Source organism: Lutjanus erythropterus, chromosome 13, assembly GCF_056507025.1.
Source record: "Lutjanus erythropterus isolate fLutEry1 chromosome 13, fLutEry1.hap2, whole genome shotgun sequence".
NCBI lineage: Eukaryota > Metazoa > Chordata > Actinopteri > Lutjaniformes > Lutjanidae > Lutjanus > Lutjanus erythropterus.
Window position 1 is genome coordinate 1,466,516 of NC_139329.1, and position 20,549 is coordinate 1,487,064.

A 20,549-nucleotide genomic window follows, 5' to 3' on the forward strand; every position below is an offset into this window, starting at 1 on the left:
ATAAAATTAAACACCACTTGCTTGTATGGCAAGATCCATTTGTTTTCTCCTGTATGCTTGCAAAAAATGTTTAAATTATTAACAGTAGATGAGTAGAATAATTAATACGGCATAGAAATAAAAACTAGAAGAGGTCACTTAGAGTGCAGATCTCCACCAGGTAAACCAAAAAGTAATCATCCACATTTTGATTAGTAATTGTAACAGATTAGCTACATTTACTTTGCAATTTAATGAAATGTAATTGATGAACACTGATGCTCTGTAGATGGGTACCAAACCACTGATATTCTGGGGACAGGATAAGCTGTCAGTGTTGTAAAGTCTGCACCTGATGTGAGGTACCATATTACAGTTGCAGTTGGATGTATGGATGCACACATAAACATGCACTTGTTTTGTCTAGCGGCGGTCTATTTCCCGCATATGAAATCAAATGTTGTCATACATGAAGATTAACTATCATTTGTCAGTGACAGTCCTAATTAAGATTCTGTCCAACCACACACTGATAATTCCCTCTCAGGTCCTTTGGTTGTCATAGCAAACGAGAAAGACGCAGCTCCATTCCTCCCTTTTCTCATCCTCAGTTCTCAAATCGAACTAGTCTGTGACTGCTGAAAATTACAGAAAGCCCACTGAGATACTTAAGAGTGCATCAAACATCTTGGGTGATTTGGTTTGCTGGGACACATCAGTCACACATCAAGGACTTGTTCAAACTTCTTCTCATTTCCAGCAGATTACACACAGGAAGTGCACTCCTGCCTCCTGCGGGTTAAAATAACAATACATTTGGTCTTTGCAAGCAGAAATGATGTGCTAATTTATTTGCATATAGAGCAGAAGCGAGATCCCATCACAAGCAGTCACTTGAGACGCATATTAATGCCAGGTGGAAACAGGATCATAGTGTGTGTTGTGAGATACCATAGAGCACTGAGCCCTCTGAGTCTGCACCTCTGATTTTGTCAACATCTTGAAAAGAAAGGTGCTGTGTTTTTTCCACAGTGCTGTTGTCAGTCTGAACACAGTATACAGTAACAAGACCAAGTGGTTGAAATTTGGTCAGTGTCTGTCCAAATGTACAACTAACTAGTTCTCATCAGAAATGAATTCTTATCATAAGGTGTTCATACCTGGCTCCACATGGCTGAATACTGGCTAATGTTGCAGAGGGTAACTCATTTGCAAAATCTGTTTCTTACAAAATAATTTCCTGTTTCTACATGTTGCTTGTCATTGGCAGCCCTTTCACTGTCCTGTGAAGTTCTCTACACTGTCTAGATGCATCTTCAACCTGCAAATATGACCATGATCTGAGAGGAGATCCCCCAAGTTAAAAAAGCAGTTTTGGGCCAAAGAAGAGCACTGTGGTTCTGAAGAAGTTTAGTTGGGACTAAAAACACAAGCTGCATTTACATTTACAGCTCCCAATTTAGGCTGCAGTGATGACATATTCTATCTCTCCTGTTTCGCCTTCTAGCTGCGAGGTAGAAACCCAGTTAGCATGAATGCAGCCTGCTAGAAGGGGACAGGGTGTGTTGGTATGGCTCTTTAGTAACAAAACATAACCATCATCTTACTTCCATAATAAATTAAAAAAAAAAAAAAAGCTTGTCTTACTCAATGCAGAAGAATACAAGAGAAAAACATTTACAAATAATACCTGCAGCAAAATAAATTTTTAAGTGTGATTTTTTTAAAAATGTGTTTCAATTTGTAGGAGCAGCTTTGCTCAGAGACACAGACCAATGGTAGGTGAGAATTTTAAATATAGCAACTGTTGTATTAAGTCTCAGACTGCAGGATAACAGATCCAGCGACTAACAACAGCTTAGTGGTTGGTTGGGTCACCAGTCAGCAATTGATGTGGTAATTCATCTTATGTTTCTGTATACATTTTTCTTTTTATAAAATATTTTATTCATACAATCATTTCTTTAACTATAGCAACATTACTATTTAATTTTGAGTGGCAAGATATCAGTCGCACATCACCTTATAAGAACAATAGTATATAAACAAATGCTGAAAAAAATTATTCTGTATCCATTTGAGTATGTCTCTCGTTTTGCTTTTCAGTTCATCCTGTGTCTGTACACCTGTCTGTCTGTCTGTCAGTGATGAGCCGATGGGAGTATTGCTGGTCCTGGTGGGGGCGTGTGATTGGTACAGCTCTGAACAGTGGCCTCCACTGGCTGGCCAGGAGGAAGGCCCTGCATGGCAGAACAGGCTGGCCATTGGCTGGCATTAGGAGACCCTCACGCCGGCCCATTTACAGCTGGTTCTGAGGACACGGCACTCTGATCCAATCTGGGAAGAAAAACAAAAATGGAGATAAGGATTGATTTAAAGACATACAGAAATAAAACACATCTATTTAAGAGAAAAAATAATTACGGAGTAGCTGTAATCTACAGAGACTTCTGAATATCATGTCATGCTAGACTGACAGTGGAATGTGAAACAACAGTGCATTACCCCATATATGATGTTTGAGGCGTTTTCTGATTTAGTGGTGCAGCTTAGAAAAACTCTAGATCCAACTCTCACCCACAGTGCACAAGGGCAGTCAGACTTACTTGGCCTCCTCTATGGCTGACATTTCCTCTAGAGGACCATTGGGAAGTTCCACAGTGGGCCGACACTTCTCACTGCTTTCAGGACACATGGGAAAGCAGAGAAAAAAGGTCACTAAATATCTAGCCAAGAATCATATAAACATGACTCTCGTTGGATCATGTACTAATGGAAACCAGTGATGGTACAAAAGATACAGTTCAAGAGTTTTACTTCTTCAAGCACAACAACAAATATAATGCATATGAAAAATGTTTGATAAGAAATACAACAAGATGCGGAATTCAAGACAATTTGATGAATTATTTCTAACTGTCTAAATGCCTGTTACCTATTCGAGAACTATAGAGCAGTGGCCAAGTATTTGTTTTGTCTTTCAACCCAACACCTAAACCAATTCATGGCTTAGTAAATGGTGCAGATTTAGGTAGAACAGTATGTTGCCTGGGATTCTTATCTTCTGATAGTGACAACTGCTGCTGTAGATACTATGTGTTTTTGTGGACAAACCCTTTGTGCTTACGTAGGGAGCTCGGAATCCACCACTTTAATAATTACAGACATCTACAATGTTCAATTATAATCTGTTAATACAAAAACTAGTATACATCGATTAATGCATTATGAGGATTATATGTAAAATAAAAATATAGTAGCTTAATAATATGGTTTTGTAATGATGTATTCTTCTACACTATGAGCTTTTATGATTATATATGTATGTTTTATATATACTTTTTTTTTCTTCCTGCAGTTATGTGAGATCAGACCTCTGTTGCTCCATGGGGTGGATTTAATTAATGCACACTGCACAGGTTTTTGATAAGAATTGTAAAGACATTAGAGCTTTGTAATACATAATTTAAAGGACCAGTGTGTACAAGTGAGTAGCTTCTACCAGTAAACCTACAGGTTGCAAACACCTTGTCTTACTCTCCCCCTGTGTATAGGAGAACCTACGGTCTCGCGCAAAATGCAAAAGGCCATACCTAGAGCCAGTGTTTGGTTTGTCCATTCTGGGCTACTGTGGAAACATAGTGGCTCAACATGGTGGCCTCTGTAGAAAACATCTCCTTCCCTCTGGAGATATAAAGGGCTCACTCGAAGGTAAAAAAAAACACAATTCCTATGGCACTTAGGAATATTATATTCCATTCCTGCCATATTCTGCTAATAAATCCCCCTAAAGTGCACACCCCAGACCTTTAAAAGAAAATCTAACTTGCCAATTTTCAACCACATTTTAAATTCATTGATTGATTATAATAAATACCAATAAGTCTATAGTTATTCCGCTGGCATATTCCAAGCTCCATACTAATGGTACAGTGCAATGACAGGCTTCGGCACTGCTGGTAGATGGTTGTGCTCATGGTTTATGTAGCTTCACAACTGTACCTGTATCTGATTTTGGAACATTTTACCACAGCTACAGACATGGAAAAATCTCACACAATTCAGTGTGAAAGATATGGTATAGCATAACATTTCTGTCTGGTATGGCACTGAATACTGAAGAGCCCGTGCACACAGTTTCAGCAGTATGTAGGTAAGTGGAGTGTGTATGTTGTGTCTGACCCTGTTTTGGGACAGCAGGTTGCGGCTGAGCTGTTGAAGCCTGTTCTCTCCGAATCCACACACTCCCCTACTGAGTATTTCTCTGAAGAAGCACTCTTCTCTTCATCACTGGAACACACAGGTACACACATAAACACACAAATATACATTAATACCATATGAGGTGACTTATACCAACCGCTTTCCCCACAGAAACACACAGAACACAGTGAGATGTGAACAATGATGCATGCTGAACTGACAGACAGAGCACACAGTAAAACAAAGGATGGAGGTGTTGAAATGGGAAATTGTGAACAGTATGTAGGAAAAGCATCAAAATGTACAGCAAATGGAGAAAGTTTTGGTTGTTTAGCTAGGATACTCTGTTTACTTTGTAGCTACAGAGCCAGCAAATAGTAGGCAGGCCTACAAACTGATTTAGAAACTGATTAGACCAAAATTGATTGTGCCAGCCGTCAGTCTTGCTTTGTCTCAGAGAACCACCAAAAATCTTGATGAGGCCTCAATCAAAGCAAAACACCTACAAACATCCAAATACAATCCGACATTTGAGGTGCTATGTAACCATTATTCAGCACTTGTCAATTTCAGAAAACAATCCATCATGCTAGAAGAAGAATATGTACCTGATCAAATATCTCGGGGTATTGTTATATTTGTGGAACATTCTTACCTTTCATCACACTCAGTACCATTCATACTGTTTTTCAGGTTTGATTAACAGTAGGCTTACTAATGAAAAATCATACTAATTTTTAATGTAAAACAACAACCCTTGATGAAACTAGAAACTTCATGATACTTGAGGGTTCCTACTATTATGCAAAATGTCAATGTTAAAAAGAAAAGCGTTGTTCTTGCTGCATAATTTGACTGCTACTCCTTTGACCAATATTTAATTTCATGGATAAATCAGAGGGCTAAATTTTATCAGTCAATTGTAGCTTATCAGTATTGGCACATATGTTGGCAAATAACCAACATGAAATTGGCGCATGTAAAAGCCAACAATATGTCTGAGGACTTTAAGTGTCTCCATCACAGTTTGTAAACCACTAAGAAATGACAAGCTTAGTTTGATGAAAAGTTAAGAGTTTTTGCAACCAAAACTAAACTCATCTTCAACAGAAGAATGTTTATGGTAGGTTTTAGATAAAAAAAAAAAAAAATATTCTTCCTGGTCACAAGCATGTTCAATCAGAACGTGGTGACCAGCTGATTTGCCTCCCGTCAGGCGAGCTGACACATGTAACCTGATTTAAATCAACTGCGTTTCACTATCCAGGCACCAACACATGTCCAGTACTCTGACTGCCTGCACATTATAATTTATTAAGCAGTTACACCTTTCATTGTACATTTTAATTTTAATGACTGACCATCTTACGGCGATGGCTGAAGGTCGAAGCCAATCTGAGGCTGACCATAACATGAATAAAAATATTAATAAAAATCCAATTCTAGTGATGTTGAGGCCATTTCATAAAACTGACCTCCACATTTAGACAATTTCACTTGTGTCATTTCAAATAAGAATTTGGTGTCACAATCGGTTTGGCCTGTTAAAATGAAAGCCATTTGAAATTTGAATAAACTAAAAAACTACACTTGGACAACACCTCTGGTAGAAACACATGCAGAATGGAGGTAATGAAATAAACAAACAAGGAGCTGAAACCAAAGAAGAAGAAGATCAAAATTGGGAAAGAAAAGTTGGTGGTTGACGTGACAACAAGACTACATCACGGCTGCAGGCTGATCTCTGATTGGCTGTACATACCGATAAGATTTCAACACTCTGAAGAAGACCACACCCACAACGCACAGCAAGAGAGAGAGGAGGGGAAGCTCAGGTTGTAAGTGTCGCTCAGTTCATCAGACAGTTGTTATTTACTCAGACAGACAGACAATATAATGCAGCATCAACAAAGGGACAGAAGGACAGAGGACAACCAACTTCAAAACCTGTGAATTTGCAATAGGCAAGTATGACATTGCCACTCCTTGCAGGACTGAGAGGTGGCTGTTAAAAGTTTGTAGAGCAGTAATTTGTGGAGGATGGAGTCTATATTCAGCTTGAATTCATGTCAGCTGCTATTGAGTTCAAAAGTGAAAAGTTTTTAAACCACTCCTGCAACATAACCTGCAAAGTACAGGTGTGTACATTGGTTTGAGATGAGGCCTTGTGTGCAAATTGAAACAGAAGAAGTGTATTTAGCCATACACATAAAAAGACTTTTAAATTCAGTAGTGTTTCACACTGATGCTACAGTGGACTATCGTTTTATGTACAGCAGATCATCTCCACCTAGCCCTGGATGTGTTATTTTCTTTTGCTCTTCTGTTATTTTAACTACAACCACCACAAATTATTGGACAGTGAAAGAATGAGCACAAAATGTAAGACAAATGAACCAGTGTAAGGGCCCTATTTTCATGGCATCACAACAACCAGCTCAAGCAGTGCTTCAACTGTTTGTTATAATCCTGACCTAGAAACTGGTTTGCATGTCTGTGTGATATTTTGGTGTCCTGAGCACCTGGTGCACAGGTGGGAGAAGAGGGAAAAACAGGTGGTAGGTTCATTCACATGGAGCAGAACAAAGTGAGCTGTTGGTTGGTGGAAATCAGGACTTGAGCTAAATAACAAATAGACTTGTCACAGATCTTAGTTTGAAACTGCGTCTTCAGGAACAGAGACCCAGTGATGAGGGCACTCATAAGATAACAGATCTGACAATACTACTGATACACATCCTGCAGGGGAGCCACTTTGGCAAAGACACCATGATGTTAGAGAGCTTTCCAGTGCTACTCTCTTGGGTTTTTTGAACACCGGGACCACAACTTTAGCATTGAAACTATTTCTAATGGCATTCAGTCATGTGGCACAGAGAGCAGTACTTCTTTGTGTTGGTGTATTTGGCGAACCTCTTGAAGACGGCAGTCTCAGTCTTGGCGTCAACAGTGAGGCTGACGGTTTCTTTCATGGAGCCATTGATGACTGTCTCTGTAATGCTGCGCTGCTCACAACAGGCCGTTTCCTCCTCTGCTTTAGGCCTCCCACAGTCCTTAGGTGACGTGGAGGAGGGAGAAGCGATGCTGGTTCCCAACCAGCCATCACAGTCTGGGGATGTGAAAAAAGGCAACAATGGTGTCAGACCTGACCAAGGTCAAAATCATTTTGCAAACCAAAATGACCCTGCCAAAAGGTATATTCACTCCTTCCATGGACATGCAGGTGCACATATCTCACCTTCAGGCTGCATGGGTGCGTTGACCCCCAGTGGGTCCATTGTCTCTATGCTGGTTTCCATAGCAACAGGGGAGTTGCACCTCAGAGGGTCTTTGGGACTGAAAGATAGTAATCTCTATTAATGAAGCACTTTCAGATTCAAAGCCAAAAGTAAGCAATGCTCTTCTGTTACTGCACACCAACAGAAACTGATGTGAGTTTGTTAGGATGTCCTACCTAACAGGGGTGAAATTGGAGAAATCAGCCCAGCCTGTTTCAGAGTTGGATGTGGCAGCAGGGGAGGAGCTCCATCCTGCCTCAGGGAGGACTTCTGTGGAAGAGGAAGAGGAGGACAAAGGAGAGGAGGCAGCAGGGTTGTTGGGACTGGAGGCTGGAGCTGTGGATGTACCCGTGTCCATAGGGATATCATCAAAGTTGGCTGTCCACACTGGTCCTAAAAAAAACACCACCACAAAATTAGGAAAAGTAAAGTATTACAAAACTATGGTTTTCTTATCAACTAAAAAAATATAATACTGCCTGTGCCTACTTGTATAGACAGAAACCAGAAAGTCTTTCCATAACTCTCACCATGAGCTCTGCATACGACAACCTAAACTAAAAATAAACCTAATTAGTCCCCACATGAGCTCTAAACTCACATCCCAAATTTAAGTCAAAATGAAAAATCTTAACTGTGATAAATCATATTTGACCCTAAATCAAGTCCAGGCAAATACTCAAAAACCAAATAAGGTAGTCAGAAATATTGATACTTCAATACTTTTTCAATACCTCATGTTTAAGACAATACCATTTCTGTTAATTAGACAGTCAACAGTATTTAAGGTACACAAGCTATTAAAAACCTCAGTTCTGTTTGGTCTTTATTGACCTGACTGAAATTTGGGTTGCAGCAAAACCAGTGTTCACTGACTTGTTCAAACGCTGTGTGCAGGTTTTTAATAATTATAATTTAAAAAGTAGTACCAAAAGTATCATATTTTGTGTGCCTATACCTTTTTCCCCTTTTGCCCTGGTATTTAAAGAGATATTGAGCATCATTTGTTATACTAATATTGTATCAAAATTTAAAATTTTGGTATTGTGACAACTCTAACACCAACCTGTGTCAACTTCCATTCTGTCATCGGTGCTGGGGTTGGAAGCTTCAAATGGATCTCTCTTCACATCCTCTTCCTCTGAGTCTGTGCTTTCCTCACTGTCTGTGCTTCCTGAGCTCCTGAGATGGACACACATATCAAGAGTTACTGCAAATCATATCCAACCTCGTCCTCTCTTTATATGTGAAAGAACAATAAATGTGTGGCAACATTCATATAGCCTGGCTGTTAAGGTAGGTGCTACAAAGTTAACAGTGTTGCTGGCAGTCCAGAATCCTTCACTGTCAACTTGTGCTGATCGATTATCAAGCAAAGTTACTGACCTAATAAAGTGCTGATTTAACTTAGAAATTAGTTTGGTTTCAGGTAATGATGAGTTAAGAGAACATATTTGGCTCATTATTCTAGTAACTCACATTGTGATGGTAAGCACTGAAACTTATTTTGTCTTTTTATAGACAAAGTCAGTAACTGACTAATGGAAACAGAAAAATCAATAATTGAAATTCCAACAATTCTTTATATTTCTTTTACTAATATACTTTATCCTGTTATCACACAAACTTAACAAAAAGCCTAAACTTCAAAACCCAGAAGCAAAGAATTAAAGGACTACATACAGTGTGCTCATGTTTACTAACTTGACAACTGCTTTACACAAAAATAACCAGGCAGATGCTTACATTTTATCATGAACCAAGGGCTGTGATGGTAATCACATTACTGAAATACGGCGGTCATATGATACCTATGGGGTTGAGCTCATTACTGTCATCAAAAATTTTACTTTGAAGGGTTTGTACAATGCATTTGAGATCAGAGCTACACAGATGAAAAATCAGAAACATAGCCTTTGATTGGCAGCACCATCACTCAATCTGCTGCTGATCTATGCTTATAACAGTATCCTTCAATTAAGTCCAAGACAAACGTGTATGTTTGTGTTTAGCTACCTGGGGCGTCTCTGTGCCTCTGGTGCGAAAGTGACATCTTTTTCATCCCAGATATCCTCCTCATCTGAACCAGCATCTTCAAACTGCTGTATTTTCTCCTTACAGCGTGCCTCAAACAAAGCTATATTTGCCTGTGAAAACACACAAATGAGCCACATAATTTAAAAAATACTGCTTATATCTGTAATACAAACACATACAAATTAAGGTTGGATCCTGCAGAACAAAAGCCACTCAGCCATGAAGCAGACATTAACATGTATACTTTCAGTATCCTAGGTTTGGGGGTTTGTGACATTTGTGGTTTGCTCCAAACTTGCAGTTTTATTTTATCAAGATGAATTCTCATATTCTGTACATCTGCCATATAGTTGTTGTTGAGAAGTATTGTGGCATCTGCTTCTAACTGAATGTTAACAGTAATACCAAAACATATAACACACGCCATATCAACAAAATAACACATTTCATTTGTTTCAGAAGAATTTGACTTTCTCCTCTCATTCATAAACTACGTATAAATTACAGATTAATAATCAAAGTACTTACACTTTCATTTGTATTCAGTGAAAAATTGATGTCTGATATTCTATCAAAGGGAATACTGCAATGTTAAAGAGAACAGAGTTTAGTTTAGTAAGGGTCGTTAGGCATCCACATATATGGCAACACACAGGCAGACAGCTTTAGCACACAACCGTAACACTTTATGTTCAACGCTGCAGGGAAAACTAAAACTTAAGCTATTCTCACCCATGCCAGGTTCATGGTAACAAAGATACCACTAAAAAAACATGGTATATGGGATGTGGTTCTTAATGTGCATGTTTCATGTTTGTAAACTTGTCAAAGAGAAACACAGAATCATACACAAGCTCTAGTAAAAGTACATGTCTACAAGGAATCCAGAATGGCCACCTTTGAACATTGCTTATTGGATGGCAAAGTTACCCTAATTACTGTTCTGGAACAAACTTTACAGTACCCAAAAGTATATCAATAATTTGAAGAAAAGTCCAACATTTGGAGGAATTACCCAAAGCCAGATAAAATTAAAATCAGCTCAGGACTTTTCCTAACTTAAAACACAGACTGGAAGCAGAGGGCCTACCTCTGTTAAAGAGGAAAAATACTCCTTCCATCAAGCCCTGACATAATGTAGGTACTAAAGCTGTATATAAATTAGGGCAGCAAATAATTATTATTTTCATAATTGATCTTAATTTAAAACCATCCTGTGCCTATCTAAGCACTTGAAACCTTACAATAAATAATCAAACAAACCAAACAATAAATATTGATTTTCTCCTGACGGGTAAACATTCTTGTTCTTTTTAATTCAAACTGTTGATTTGAATAAGCACTATCAAAAGAGTCACTCCAGACAGCTACAGCAGCCCAAGTGTGAAACAAGTGAACAAGGCTGTAATGAACTGATAAGACTCACTACAATAGGAAAACAAGACTAGTTCACTTTCAGAGTAAACTTTAACACCAGTCCACACACACACTTCATCCCCATTCACATCAGCTCATACCAGCCTACAAAGCCCAACCCCTGGCATTTCTCCATCTAACCCCTCTGTCACTATGACTATTCCCCACTCAAGGTTTGAGAAATGAAAAGCAAACATGACACATATTTACTACAGTAAAGACAGTTATTGTATCCCAAATTACTCTTCACCTAATCCCACTTTAGCTTCCAACTTGTGCATTCATGATAACTGGTGAGTACCTGACCTGTACAGAGTGTAGTTTTTAGAGCACAGTAGAGGTGCAGGTTATGTGTGGTGTGTATTTGTTCAATTTTTGTGAAAGTCATGTCTTCTCCTTGTTGACCCCTAAAGAGTAAGTCAGATACATTCCAGGCATCTTGACTGCACAGATGGGAAAAGGATGGGAGCATTATCAGGTCCACCAATACAACAGATCTGTATCCTCACTTTAACTTCAAACACGGTTTCATTTTTTTTATTCCAAATTTGTGTCACTGAATTTTCAAACTTTCTCTTTCCAACAATGCCATTAAATAGTACCATGTAGAACTGGCAGAGAATCAAGACAGCAAGAAATGTTGTTTGATTGTGAATGTTTGTATTGGTGTATTGCTAATTTCACCCAGCCCAATTTTTTGATACACACAAGATGTCTCAATTTGCATAGCCTGATAATGCTAAGCCCAAGATCTCATGTGAGTAAAATGACAATCAATGATGACTAAAAATGTCTGCTTCACTTTATATAAGCAGTTTGTGGAGTGAAGCAGAGCCTTTAACTAACAGTGATCTCCCACAGCCCACTACCTTTGCATCAGATTGTATCCCAAAAACCCAGCTCCCCTTAAGAAATATGTAAAGGGACAGCACACAACACAAAAGCTGGATAAGGTTTCTTTTCTTCAAGTCATTTTTTTGTATTTATTATGGACACCATGACAAACTGCAATTTCTGTGGACAACTACAAGTATAAGGTGTCTGATCCAATCATAACAACTTTAGATTTATCAAAATTACTCAGCAAAAAATTTGGTGGCATTCAGATTTTAATGTCAACAAGAGAGCTTAGAATAGTAATCAAACACACCATTACTGTATTTTGACATGTCATAATAATAGGGCAGAGAATGAAGCACTTAAAAAAAGCTTTTTCTTTTTTAAGTGATATGCAAATCAATATACTACTACTGAATGCCAGCCTGCCAGCTTTTTAATGTCCTCAGTGCTCTATCCCTTCTGTGTTACACAGTAATATTAAGACAGCAAGTCAAGACATGCAGGATGAGTACTCACTCCACAACATCGTCCTGATCAGCAAACTCTTCGTCATTGAAGCCGAACTGCTCAATAAAATTGGACGTCATTTGTTGCATCTGATAATCAGAAAAGGCCTGGCAAAAACCCAGGACCAACGATAATGATAAAGTCTTGACACTACACAAAGCTGTTCATTACTTGCAGTACAGAAAATAGCAAATGCATAAACTGAGTGTAGAAACAAAGACTGTATAACATGTAGACTAGACAGGTTAATAGCTTAAAAAAAAAAAGAAAGGAAAAAAGAAAGCACAAACATGCATTTTACAGTCAGATGCCAAAATGCTTTAATATTAGTTTGGAAAAATCAGCCAATTCTATTTAAAGTAACTGTCAAGTTTACAAAATAACATTAGTCATTAAATTAATTGAAAACATGGCTGAGAGATGTCCCTATAGATTGTTATTGTGTATGACCCATAGTCACAAAATATTTGAGGATAAAAGGCCTATTCACAGTCACATGCAGCTTTTGAACTTGATTAAGGGAAAAAAGTTGAAAATAGTTCAGCCTTTGAGAATATGCACTACATGTGTCTTATTACAACTCAACAAGCAACCAGTGAGAGGGGCTCCAGGCTCCAAACACATCAGTATTCCAGAGTGGCAATGTTCAATGGCAAAAGAAATTGATGTCAATTAATTAACTCATATACCATTATTAAAAATTCTAATTTACATAGGAAGATCATTTTGTTGTTCTTCGTGGCTGCTATAACTAAATCATGTTTCAATGGCACTTTGCAATTTAGGTAAAGGTAGGTGTGCTCTAACAAGGTATCCATGTATAATCATGAGTGAGTTTTTGTTTTTTGCTTCCAATAGATATTAATGGATATCCAACAAAAAGCTCTAAGGTTCTATTGAGAGAACATCTGTATATCAGCTAGGTTTGTGTGGCTATGGGCCTGCTTTGTGTGCACATATGTATTTGTCTGTGTTTGTACAGTTCTTACTTGTTGTAGAGAGGAGTCCTGGTGAAAGCCACTGTCTTTGAAGTCCACCTCATCATCACTGGAAGAGTGGATGTGGTGTGTGTTCACCTGGAGAAAAAAAATAATTGAGAGACTCAGTTTGTAAAGTTTACAGCCTGTCATGCTATTACAATGCTCTGTGTACAATCACACAGACAAAAAACAAGAACTGAAATTTGTTTACCAACTGCTCCTTTCACTCTCTCTCGACAAACTGACAGCATATGTGGTCCTGAGGATATTTTAAAAAAATTGCACCAGCTAATATCAAAATATGCGTATAATTCCCTTTAACTCCTCATTGAAATGTTCTCCCTATGGATTTTTGTAGCTTCTACCTATTTTATTCTGCAACTTTAATGCACACTAACTGACAAAGGAAAAAAAAAACATGAACACTCAACTGGAAGAAACTCAATCAAGCATCAGAGAGTAACCCTAGTCCACTTAGCTTTGTTTACCTGACGGATCATTGATGGCCCATCAGTTTGTAGTCAGTTGTTCTTATTTAGGATGCTCATTATTCTACAAATGTGAAACAAATGTGGTCACTTGTCAACTTCTTAGATACATCTGCATCTGGATTAGTTATGTGGGCTGATGCAGAATCAAAGTGGCAGACACTGATGCATCTCTCTCTAATTTGCTCTCTTAGTTCCAACCCAGGTTAGCTTAGCTCTTACCCTAACTCTTTTCCAGGGGCGACCGCTGTCGGGCTGGATGGCCATATCAAGGTCCGCTGCACTAATCAAACCCCTACGCTTTCTTTTCCCACGTTAATGAGTATAGTTCTTTCATCTCACATATAGATATACATGCCATATACACCATTCAACCAATGTTTGCCAAGACATAAGCTAGTTTAGCCTCAGTCTCTTAGCACCATCACGTACACAGCTGTTAGGTAACTTTACATATACATTTTCAAAGCTTTCTTGTTTTGTTTATGTGTCAGCCGGAAACATTAAAACGTCAGCTGGAGACAGCCTTCTCGGCTAACTCAACAAGTCTAAGCATTACTTAGCTTAGCCTACATTAGCCAGCTACACTAACAAAATCTGCTTGAGAGAGTCATGATTTTGGCCAACAAAATCCAAAGTTGTCAGCCAGCTATGAAAAACTGCTTGTATTTACTTCTCTGTGGAATCAAAGACCTCACAAATTTGAACAAGTACTTACAGTTTTGTGGTTACATCTACCACCACTATCACAGTAAACAGTATAAGTGCAGTGCAAAAGCAGAAAGCTTCAGAGGCATAGCAACAGTAACTAAGGAGGGCAGTGCTTAATGAAGGGTCAGTTACAAAAAACAAGTTTCATTGTCTTAATAACTGCATTGTACAACCAACATGTATAATGAATTAATGTTAATGTTCATGTGGTTACTCACCAGGTCGACAGTGTTTCTCTTGTTTGTGTCAGCCAGCTGCCCAGAAATAAAGGCCTCCCATTTCTCTCTGTCCTCTGCTGGGAGCTCTGTGCCACATACAAATACACAGATCTCCAATTACTGCATATTTAACAACACAAAACTACTAAAGAATGGTTTAATAGTCAATGTGAGATGCCACTAGTTATTTTGAAAAAAACAAAATAGGCTGATCACAGAGGTAAGTGATGCCACAAGAAGATTTCCAACCAGTTCCTACTACCAATGTAAGTTCCATACATAATACAATATAGAGTCAATAGTCAGAAACAGAGAGGATAAAGCTAATTTGAAAGACAGAGAGGTAGGAGCCTGGAGACAGAGGCAAGTCCTTACCAGAGATGAGCTGTTGTATCTGTGGTCCATTAGGGCCTTTGTCACAGTTATGAACTATAGAGTTGGCTATTCTGGTGAGGTGACCCATGTAGCCTCTTCGTCGACCACCTTCCGCCCTAAAACACACACAAACAAATCAATGAAATTATGAGGACATTCCATGAGTTCTGACTTAACCTACTTAAGCCAAGCATCACTCTATAATTTGCCTGGGTCCAGTCCTTTGAATCCACCCACTCCGGAGTTGATTCTCTGGTTTGACCTCATGACATATAATAGCAGTTTATCGAAACAGAACTTTACCAACCAATCAGTACCGCAGGGGGATTAATGATTAGCCAATCACTGCCACAGGCTGGGATTAAGGCCGTTATCAAGCTGTGCACCCACTGTGTGCCCAGAACAAACAAACAGTAATAACAACAACGATGACTGCTATATACGCAGCTATAGTCACAGCTTAGGTCGACTAGAGAAGAGAAGTGTGTAGATCAGCTCAGGTTGCAGTGTAATAGTTAGTGACAGGTCGTGTGATGTGTTTACTGCTACAGAAAAGAAATTCAAGTCCCCGTATATGTAATGTGTTTATGCAGCAGCAGAGCTAGCCTTAGCTAATTAGTGACTACGAGCTAACTACATGTTGGTCTGCAACCAGAAAAAAAAGCAATCAATCTGCTGATGAGACTTGTTTCTTTAGCCGCAGGTCCTAGAGGGGAGTACTAACATTAGCTTTTGACGGTCTGGATAAACTCTCCTGTGATGAGTACTTGAAGACATATCTCTTTTTTTCTGTAGCAACAAACACAACAAACAGCTGATCTACACACTTAATGGCTGACTAAAATAAAACCCACCCCTTGCACATAATCGCTCATAATAAAATCATAGACTGTGAGGGCAAAAACAAAGTGTGCTGTCATGGCAATGCACCCAGGTCAACTCAAAATGACAGTGGTCTCTACTGATATATTAGGGAAAATCAAGTCCCCCCTTCCTCCAGTGAAATTGTTTAGAGTGGAGGCAATGTCAGACTGAAAAAGGAAATTAACTGTAACAAGTCAACAATTCAGTCAGACATCAGGATACTTTATGATGCACTCTGAACCATGATCCGTAATTATTATAGTAAATGACTTTTGGTTTTATAGACTATAGCAAATGGCAACACAATAAAACATGGGTACAGCTTGACAAAATTACCTATGGACTCATCTGCAGCAGAGCAGAATACTCACTGTTCTTTCTCATTGGAGTTCCAGGCATCTACGATTCTTTGTATAAACTGGCACTTTTGAAACAGCTGGTGGAAGAAAAATGCAAAGAACATAAATACAACTAATTCAGTGTGTCTGTGACGTGCATAATGCTGCTGTTTGCGCTGACACACAAAAACTCTGTCATACATACAGTAACATACATTCGAAGCCACCGAAGCAGATTATGACAGAGATGACCCAGATTACTTGTGAAAATGTGATATAATATTACCTGTCACATAACCATTACTGCCATTACCACTGCATTTGTCTAACTTTACAACAAATACAACTCAACCTTACATGTTTGATGAGGATGCTCTCCCTTGCATGTTCTTGCTCTGTGTCTGGCTGGGTGTCAGTGGGGGCAGGGGGCATAGCCAGAATCATGGCTGTGCAGATCTCCACCTGAATGTGGAGGAAGTTGTTCCAGATGTATTTGAAATACATATCCTGTGGGGAAAAATAAAGTAAAAGAGAGACATTAATAAATTGGTTGGATAGTTGAATACTGATTGTTGTTTTACTAAGACAAAAGGAAAAAAATAATATAGATATATTATATTTTTCTAGTTTTAATGTAACATTTTCCTCAGCTATTTTGTTCCTGATATCTGTGGTCAAAGTGACAAACGCAGCCTTATTATGACTCCCATGTCAGCAACTTCAATAATCAAACCACCAGTTTTAAACAATCTCCAGGTTACCATTATCTAAACCAAAATTAAAGTAATTAAACCTTATGTTTTGGGGCGGCCCTATAGCTCGGTTGGTAGAGCGTTTCCCCCATGTACTGAGGCTGTTAGTCCTCTGCAGCGGCTGCTGGTTCAACTCCCGCCTGCGGCCCTTTCCTGCATGTCATCCCCCCTCTCTTCACCCTGTTTCCTGTCTGCTCTTCAGCTGTCCTATCCAGTAAAGGTAAAAAAGCCCAAAAACATATCTTAAAAAAAAACAACTTATGTTTTACCTGTATATTGTTTGTCTATATATATCTATCTGTATACTGTGTATGAAGTTTATTTTGCCTCTACAGATTCTTGCATTAGGGGTGGGGGACATAGTTGATTCTTAGAGGCATCGTGATGCAGACATGCATGATTCTGAACAGATTCATAAAGGTATATAAAGGAACATTTTTTCTTAAGGTCAGTTGACATGATGTTGAGGCTGCAAAGGTGGAATTCAGATGCGAAGGCAGCGCAGCACCCTGTCCGTCTACAGCGCACACATGCTAAAGCTATCAGCAGTCAACAGGGAGATGCACTTCATCTTCTCAAAAGGCGGTGGATGCAAACATGTTTTAATTCAGTGTCTCAATAACTGCATTTGAAAGACAAAGGTGAAGTGTATTATTAATACTTTTTACCATTGCCCAGAGACATTTAGACATTTAACTCAGTGGACCAGCGATCAGCAGTAGCCTAACAAATAAGAGTAGCTGAGCGACACACACACACTGCAGCATTCAATAACTTAAACCATCTCCGTGATGAAGAAAGTAACTCTCAGCTCAGTCTGCAGCTCTAAAACTTTGTACTTGCTCTGCACGTTGGACAGCGATGTCTTTTCTCAGACCTGACGGTGCAGCAGAGAGACCGCTCTCCACTTCTGAAGACACAACATTAATAACACCACATGCAGCAGAGGACCTCCCCCCTCACTTATTCTCATACAGGCAGGAAACTATATGATGCTGATTAATTCATTAATTAATCCAGTTAACTTTGTAAAATAAAAAGGCTGGTGACCATTTCATTGCAAGTTAGGTTTCATATTGTATTTCAGGGAAACTGGCTTAACACACTAAAAATTGTTCCCCTTTTCATTTAGTGAAGAATAGACTATGACTCAGTAGCCCTCTGAATTGGAAACGAAGCGTGAGGTACCCAGTGACTCCCACCCCTATCATGCATCGACTTGCATATGACTGGCTCTTATGTAAGTAGTCTCAAATTTTTATGCATACATAATTAATGCTATGGCTCATTCTGTTCTGTCATGTTGAATTAAGTAAGGTCTAATATGGACTATCTTGTTATTATACAGAGTATACCCAAAGAAGACATGATGTCAAAACATTGCAGCTGCACTCAGATCTTTTCAGGGGCATTCAATTTGTGTGCAAGTGACTTTTGATATGGACCAAAAAGACAAAATAAAAAAAATAAAAAAGACAGAACAGGAACCACAACACCAATTCTGTAAAAGTTGGGGCATTGTGTAAAATATAAATAAATACATAATGCAATGCTTGGCAAATTCTTTTCTATCAATATTCAATTGTGTATAGTCCAAAGACAAGATATTTATTATTCAAACTGAATTGGTTTTTGCAAATTTACAATCATTCTAGATTTGATGCCTGGGAAAGCTTTGGAATCCATAAAAAACAACGTTTTTGAACTGTTACACAGGTAAAGAGATTGATTCCTAACAGGAGACAGTATCACGAATGGTTACAGAGGGTCATCCTTCAAAGACTCAGCTGTTCACAAGCATCGATGGAGTAAATTTCATCAATTTGTGGAAAACTGCAAGGGCAAATAGTCCAACACTTTAAGAACAACTTTTGTCATGCATGACTCAAGATTTAGGGCTTTCACCATCTAAAATCCATAATATGAAAAGATTCAGAGAACCCAAACAACTTGTGGCAGACAGTGATCCCAAGGGTTATTTAAGTCTGCCTGGCTCTAACCTGTCTTGCTCTCTTCCTTTCCATCTCTGCATCTCCACAGGCACACCATTTTCTAGTTCAGTTATGTTGTTAGTTCTCCTCATATTTTGTTCACTCTCTACAATACTTACACCCACCACTTCTGTGCATGCCACACAGTATTTATGTTGGCCTTTTAATTTGGGTTAATCTGGTTAATAAAATATATTTTATTTAAACCTTTATCATGGTGTGTCATCCTTTTAGTCAGGTCATAATGTGCTGCCGACTTCTGTGTGGCTCGAGCCAGTGCTAGCTTTAAAAGCCAGCAGCTGTGATGGTATGAAGGGATGCTAGTGCCCATGGCATCATGGGTAAATGACTGAAGGCCCAACTGATACTGAAAGGCACAAACAGGTTTTAGGGCAACATATGCTGCCATCCAGACAATGTCTTTTTCAGATATGTCTCTGCTTATTTCAGCAATACGATGCCAAGACACATTGTACACGTGGTCCAACAACATGGCTTCGTAGCCAGTACGGATACTAAACTGGCTTGCCTGCAGCCAAGACCTGTCATTGAAAATGTGTGGAATAATAGGAAAGAATTTCATTTTGAAAACTTTAACAGTTAGTGTCCATACTATTTGTGTTTGTTTGTGACTGTTTGTTGTGGTAAAGTTGCCCTTCTCCCAACTTCTGGGACATGTTGCAGGGATCAAATTCAGAATGATTGTATATGTACAAAAAAACCCAGCTCATCGGTTTGACCATTAAATGTCTTGTCTTTGTACTTGTATCCAATTCAATACAAGTTGAAAATGGTTTGCAAATCATTGCATTCTGTTTTTATTTACAATTTACACAGTGTCCTGACTTTTTTGGAAGTGGGGTTGTGTAAAAAAAAGCATATGTAACACACAAAACAACACAATCTTAAACCAAACTCTTGCCTGTCCGCCTCAGTTAGAGTCATCCGATTTTAAAAGAAGTTAGTCTGGGAAAAGTCTGACAAACAATCAAGAAAAAACAGTGAAAATGGTCAAACCCCCTAAAATACAGATAGTACTCACTAGTATGACTCCCAGTGTGTTGAGGTTAATAAGTTCTGTGTTGATGCTGTGTGTGTTGCTCTGCAGCAGACTGGCCACCAGTCTAACCACATTCAGCCTGGTGTTGCCTACAGGGGGGTCCAGCACTCCCCAGGTTGTCTTCATCACATTCCTCTGTTGGCAGATAATGAGTAAATGAATTAATATTCTCACTTGCAAACACACACAATTAATTAATAATACTTCATACTTATAGTATTAGGCAGAGCACCCTTTGTCACACATCGATTCTGTGACTGGACCATCTTTAGATTCTCTCTAAGAAAAGATTTACAAACACTAGCAATTCTCTAATTCTCTTCTCTCTGTTGTGTACCTCCTGCAGCAGCAGAAAAAGATAAGAAAATCCTTCCCAAGAAGGAAAATTTGTGTTACAGCATCATAAGGACAGAAATAAGTAGAGATAAACAGAGAAACTTACAGGTAAATAATTTACAATCTATAAAATAATAATAATACTAATAATAATTCAAACTAAACTGAAATCAGAT

The 20,549-nt window shown here is 38.7% G+C and overlaps 1 protein-coding gene across 6 annotated transcripts in view; it reads right to left on the bottom strand.

The window, feature by feature from the left end:
- Positions 1 to 794: 794 nt before the first annotated feature.
- The window catches only part of ppp6r3 (protein phosphatase 6, regulatory subunit 3), a 38,923-nt gene continuing 19,168 nt past the window's right edge, over positions 795 to 20,549 (bottom strand). The window contains exons 10-25 of one of the 6 annotated variants that reach the window (XM_084735122.1): positions 20,020 to 20,172; positions 16,592 to 16,741; positions 16,268 to 16,332; positions 15,033 to 15,148; positions 14,658 to 14,743; positions 13,250 to 13,336; positions 12,270 to 12,316; positions 10,026 to 10,080; positions 9,477 to 9,607; positions 8,527 to 8,642; positions 7,637 to 7,853; positions 7,421 to 7,518; positions 7,096 to 7,291; positions 4,162 to 4,269; positions 2,586 to 2,660; positions 795 to 2,316 (exon numbers count right to left, since the gene is read on the bottom strand). In XM_084735122.1, coding sequence (XP_084591248.1) covers positions 2,265 to 2,316; positions 2,586 to 2,660; positions 4,162 to 4,269; positions 7,096 to 7,291; positions 7,421 to 7,518; positions 7,637 to 7,853; positions 8,527 to 8,642; positions 9,477 to 9,607; positions 10,026 to 10,080; positions 12,270 to 12,316; positions 13,250 to 13,336; positions 14,658 to 14,743; positions 15,033 to 15,148; positions 16,268 to 16,332; positions 16,592 to 16,741; positions 20,020 to 20,172 — 1,752 coding nt within the window. In that variant the 3' untranslated portion in view covers positions 795 to 2,264. Of the gene's footprint in view, positions 2,317 to 2,585; positions 2,661 to 4,161; positions 4,270 to 5,886; positions 5,963 to 7,095; positions 7,292 to 7,420; positions 7,519 to 7,636; positions 7,854 to 8,526; positions 8,643 to 9,476; positions 9,608 to 10,025; positions 10,081 to 12,269; positions 12,368 to 13,249; positions 13,337 to 14,657; positions 14,744 to 15,032; positions 15,149 to 16,267; positions 16,333 to 16,591; positions 16,742 to 20,019; positions 20,173 to 20,549 lie in introns of those variants that run through there. The other 5 variants (XM_084735121.1, XM_084735120.1, XM_084735119.1 and 2 more) reach the window with 5 other exon arrangements.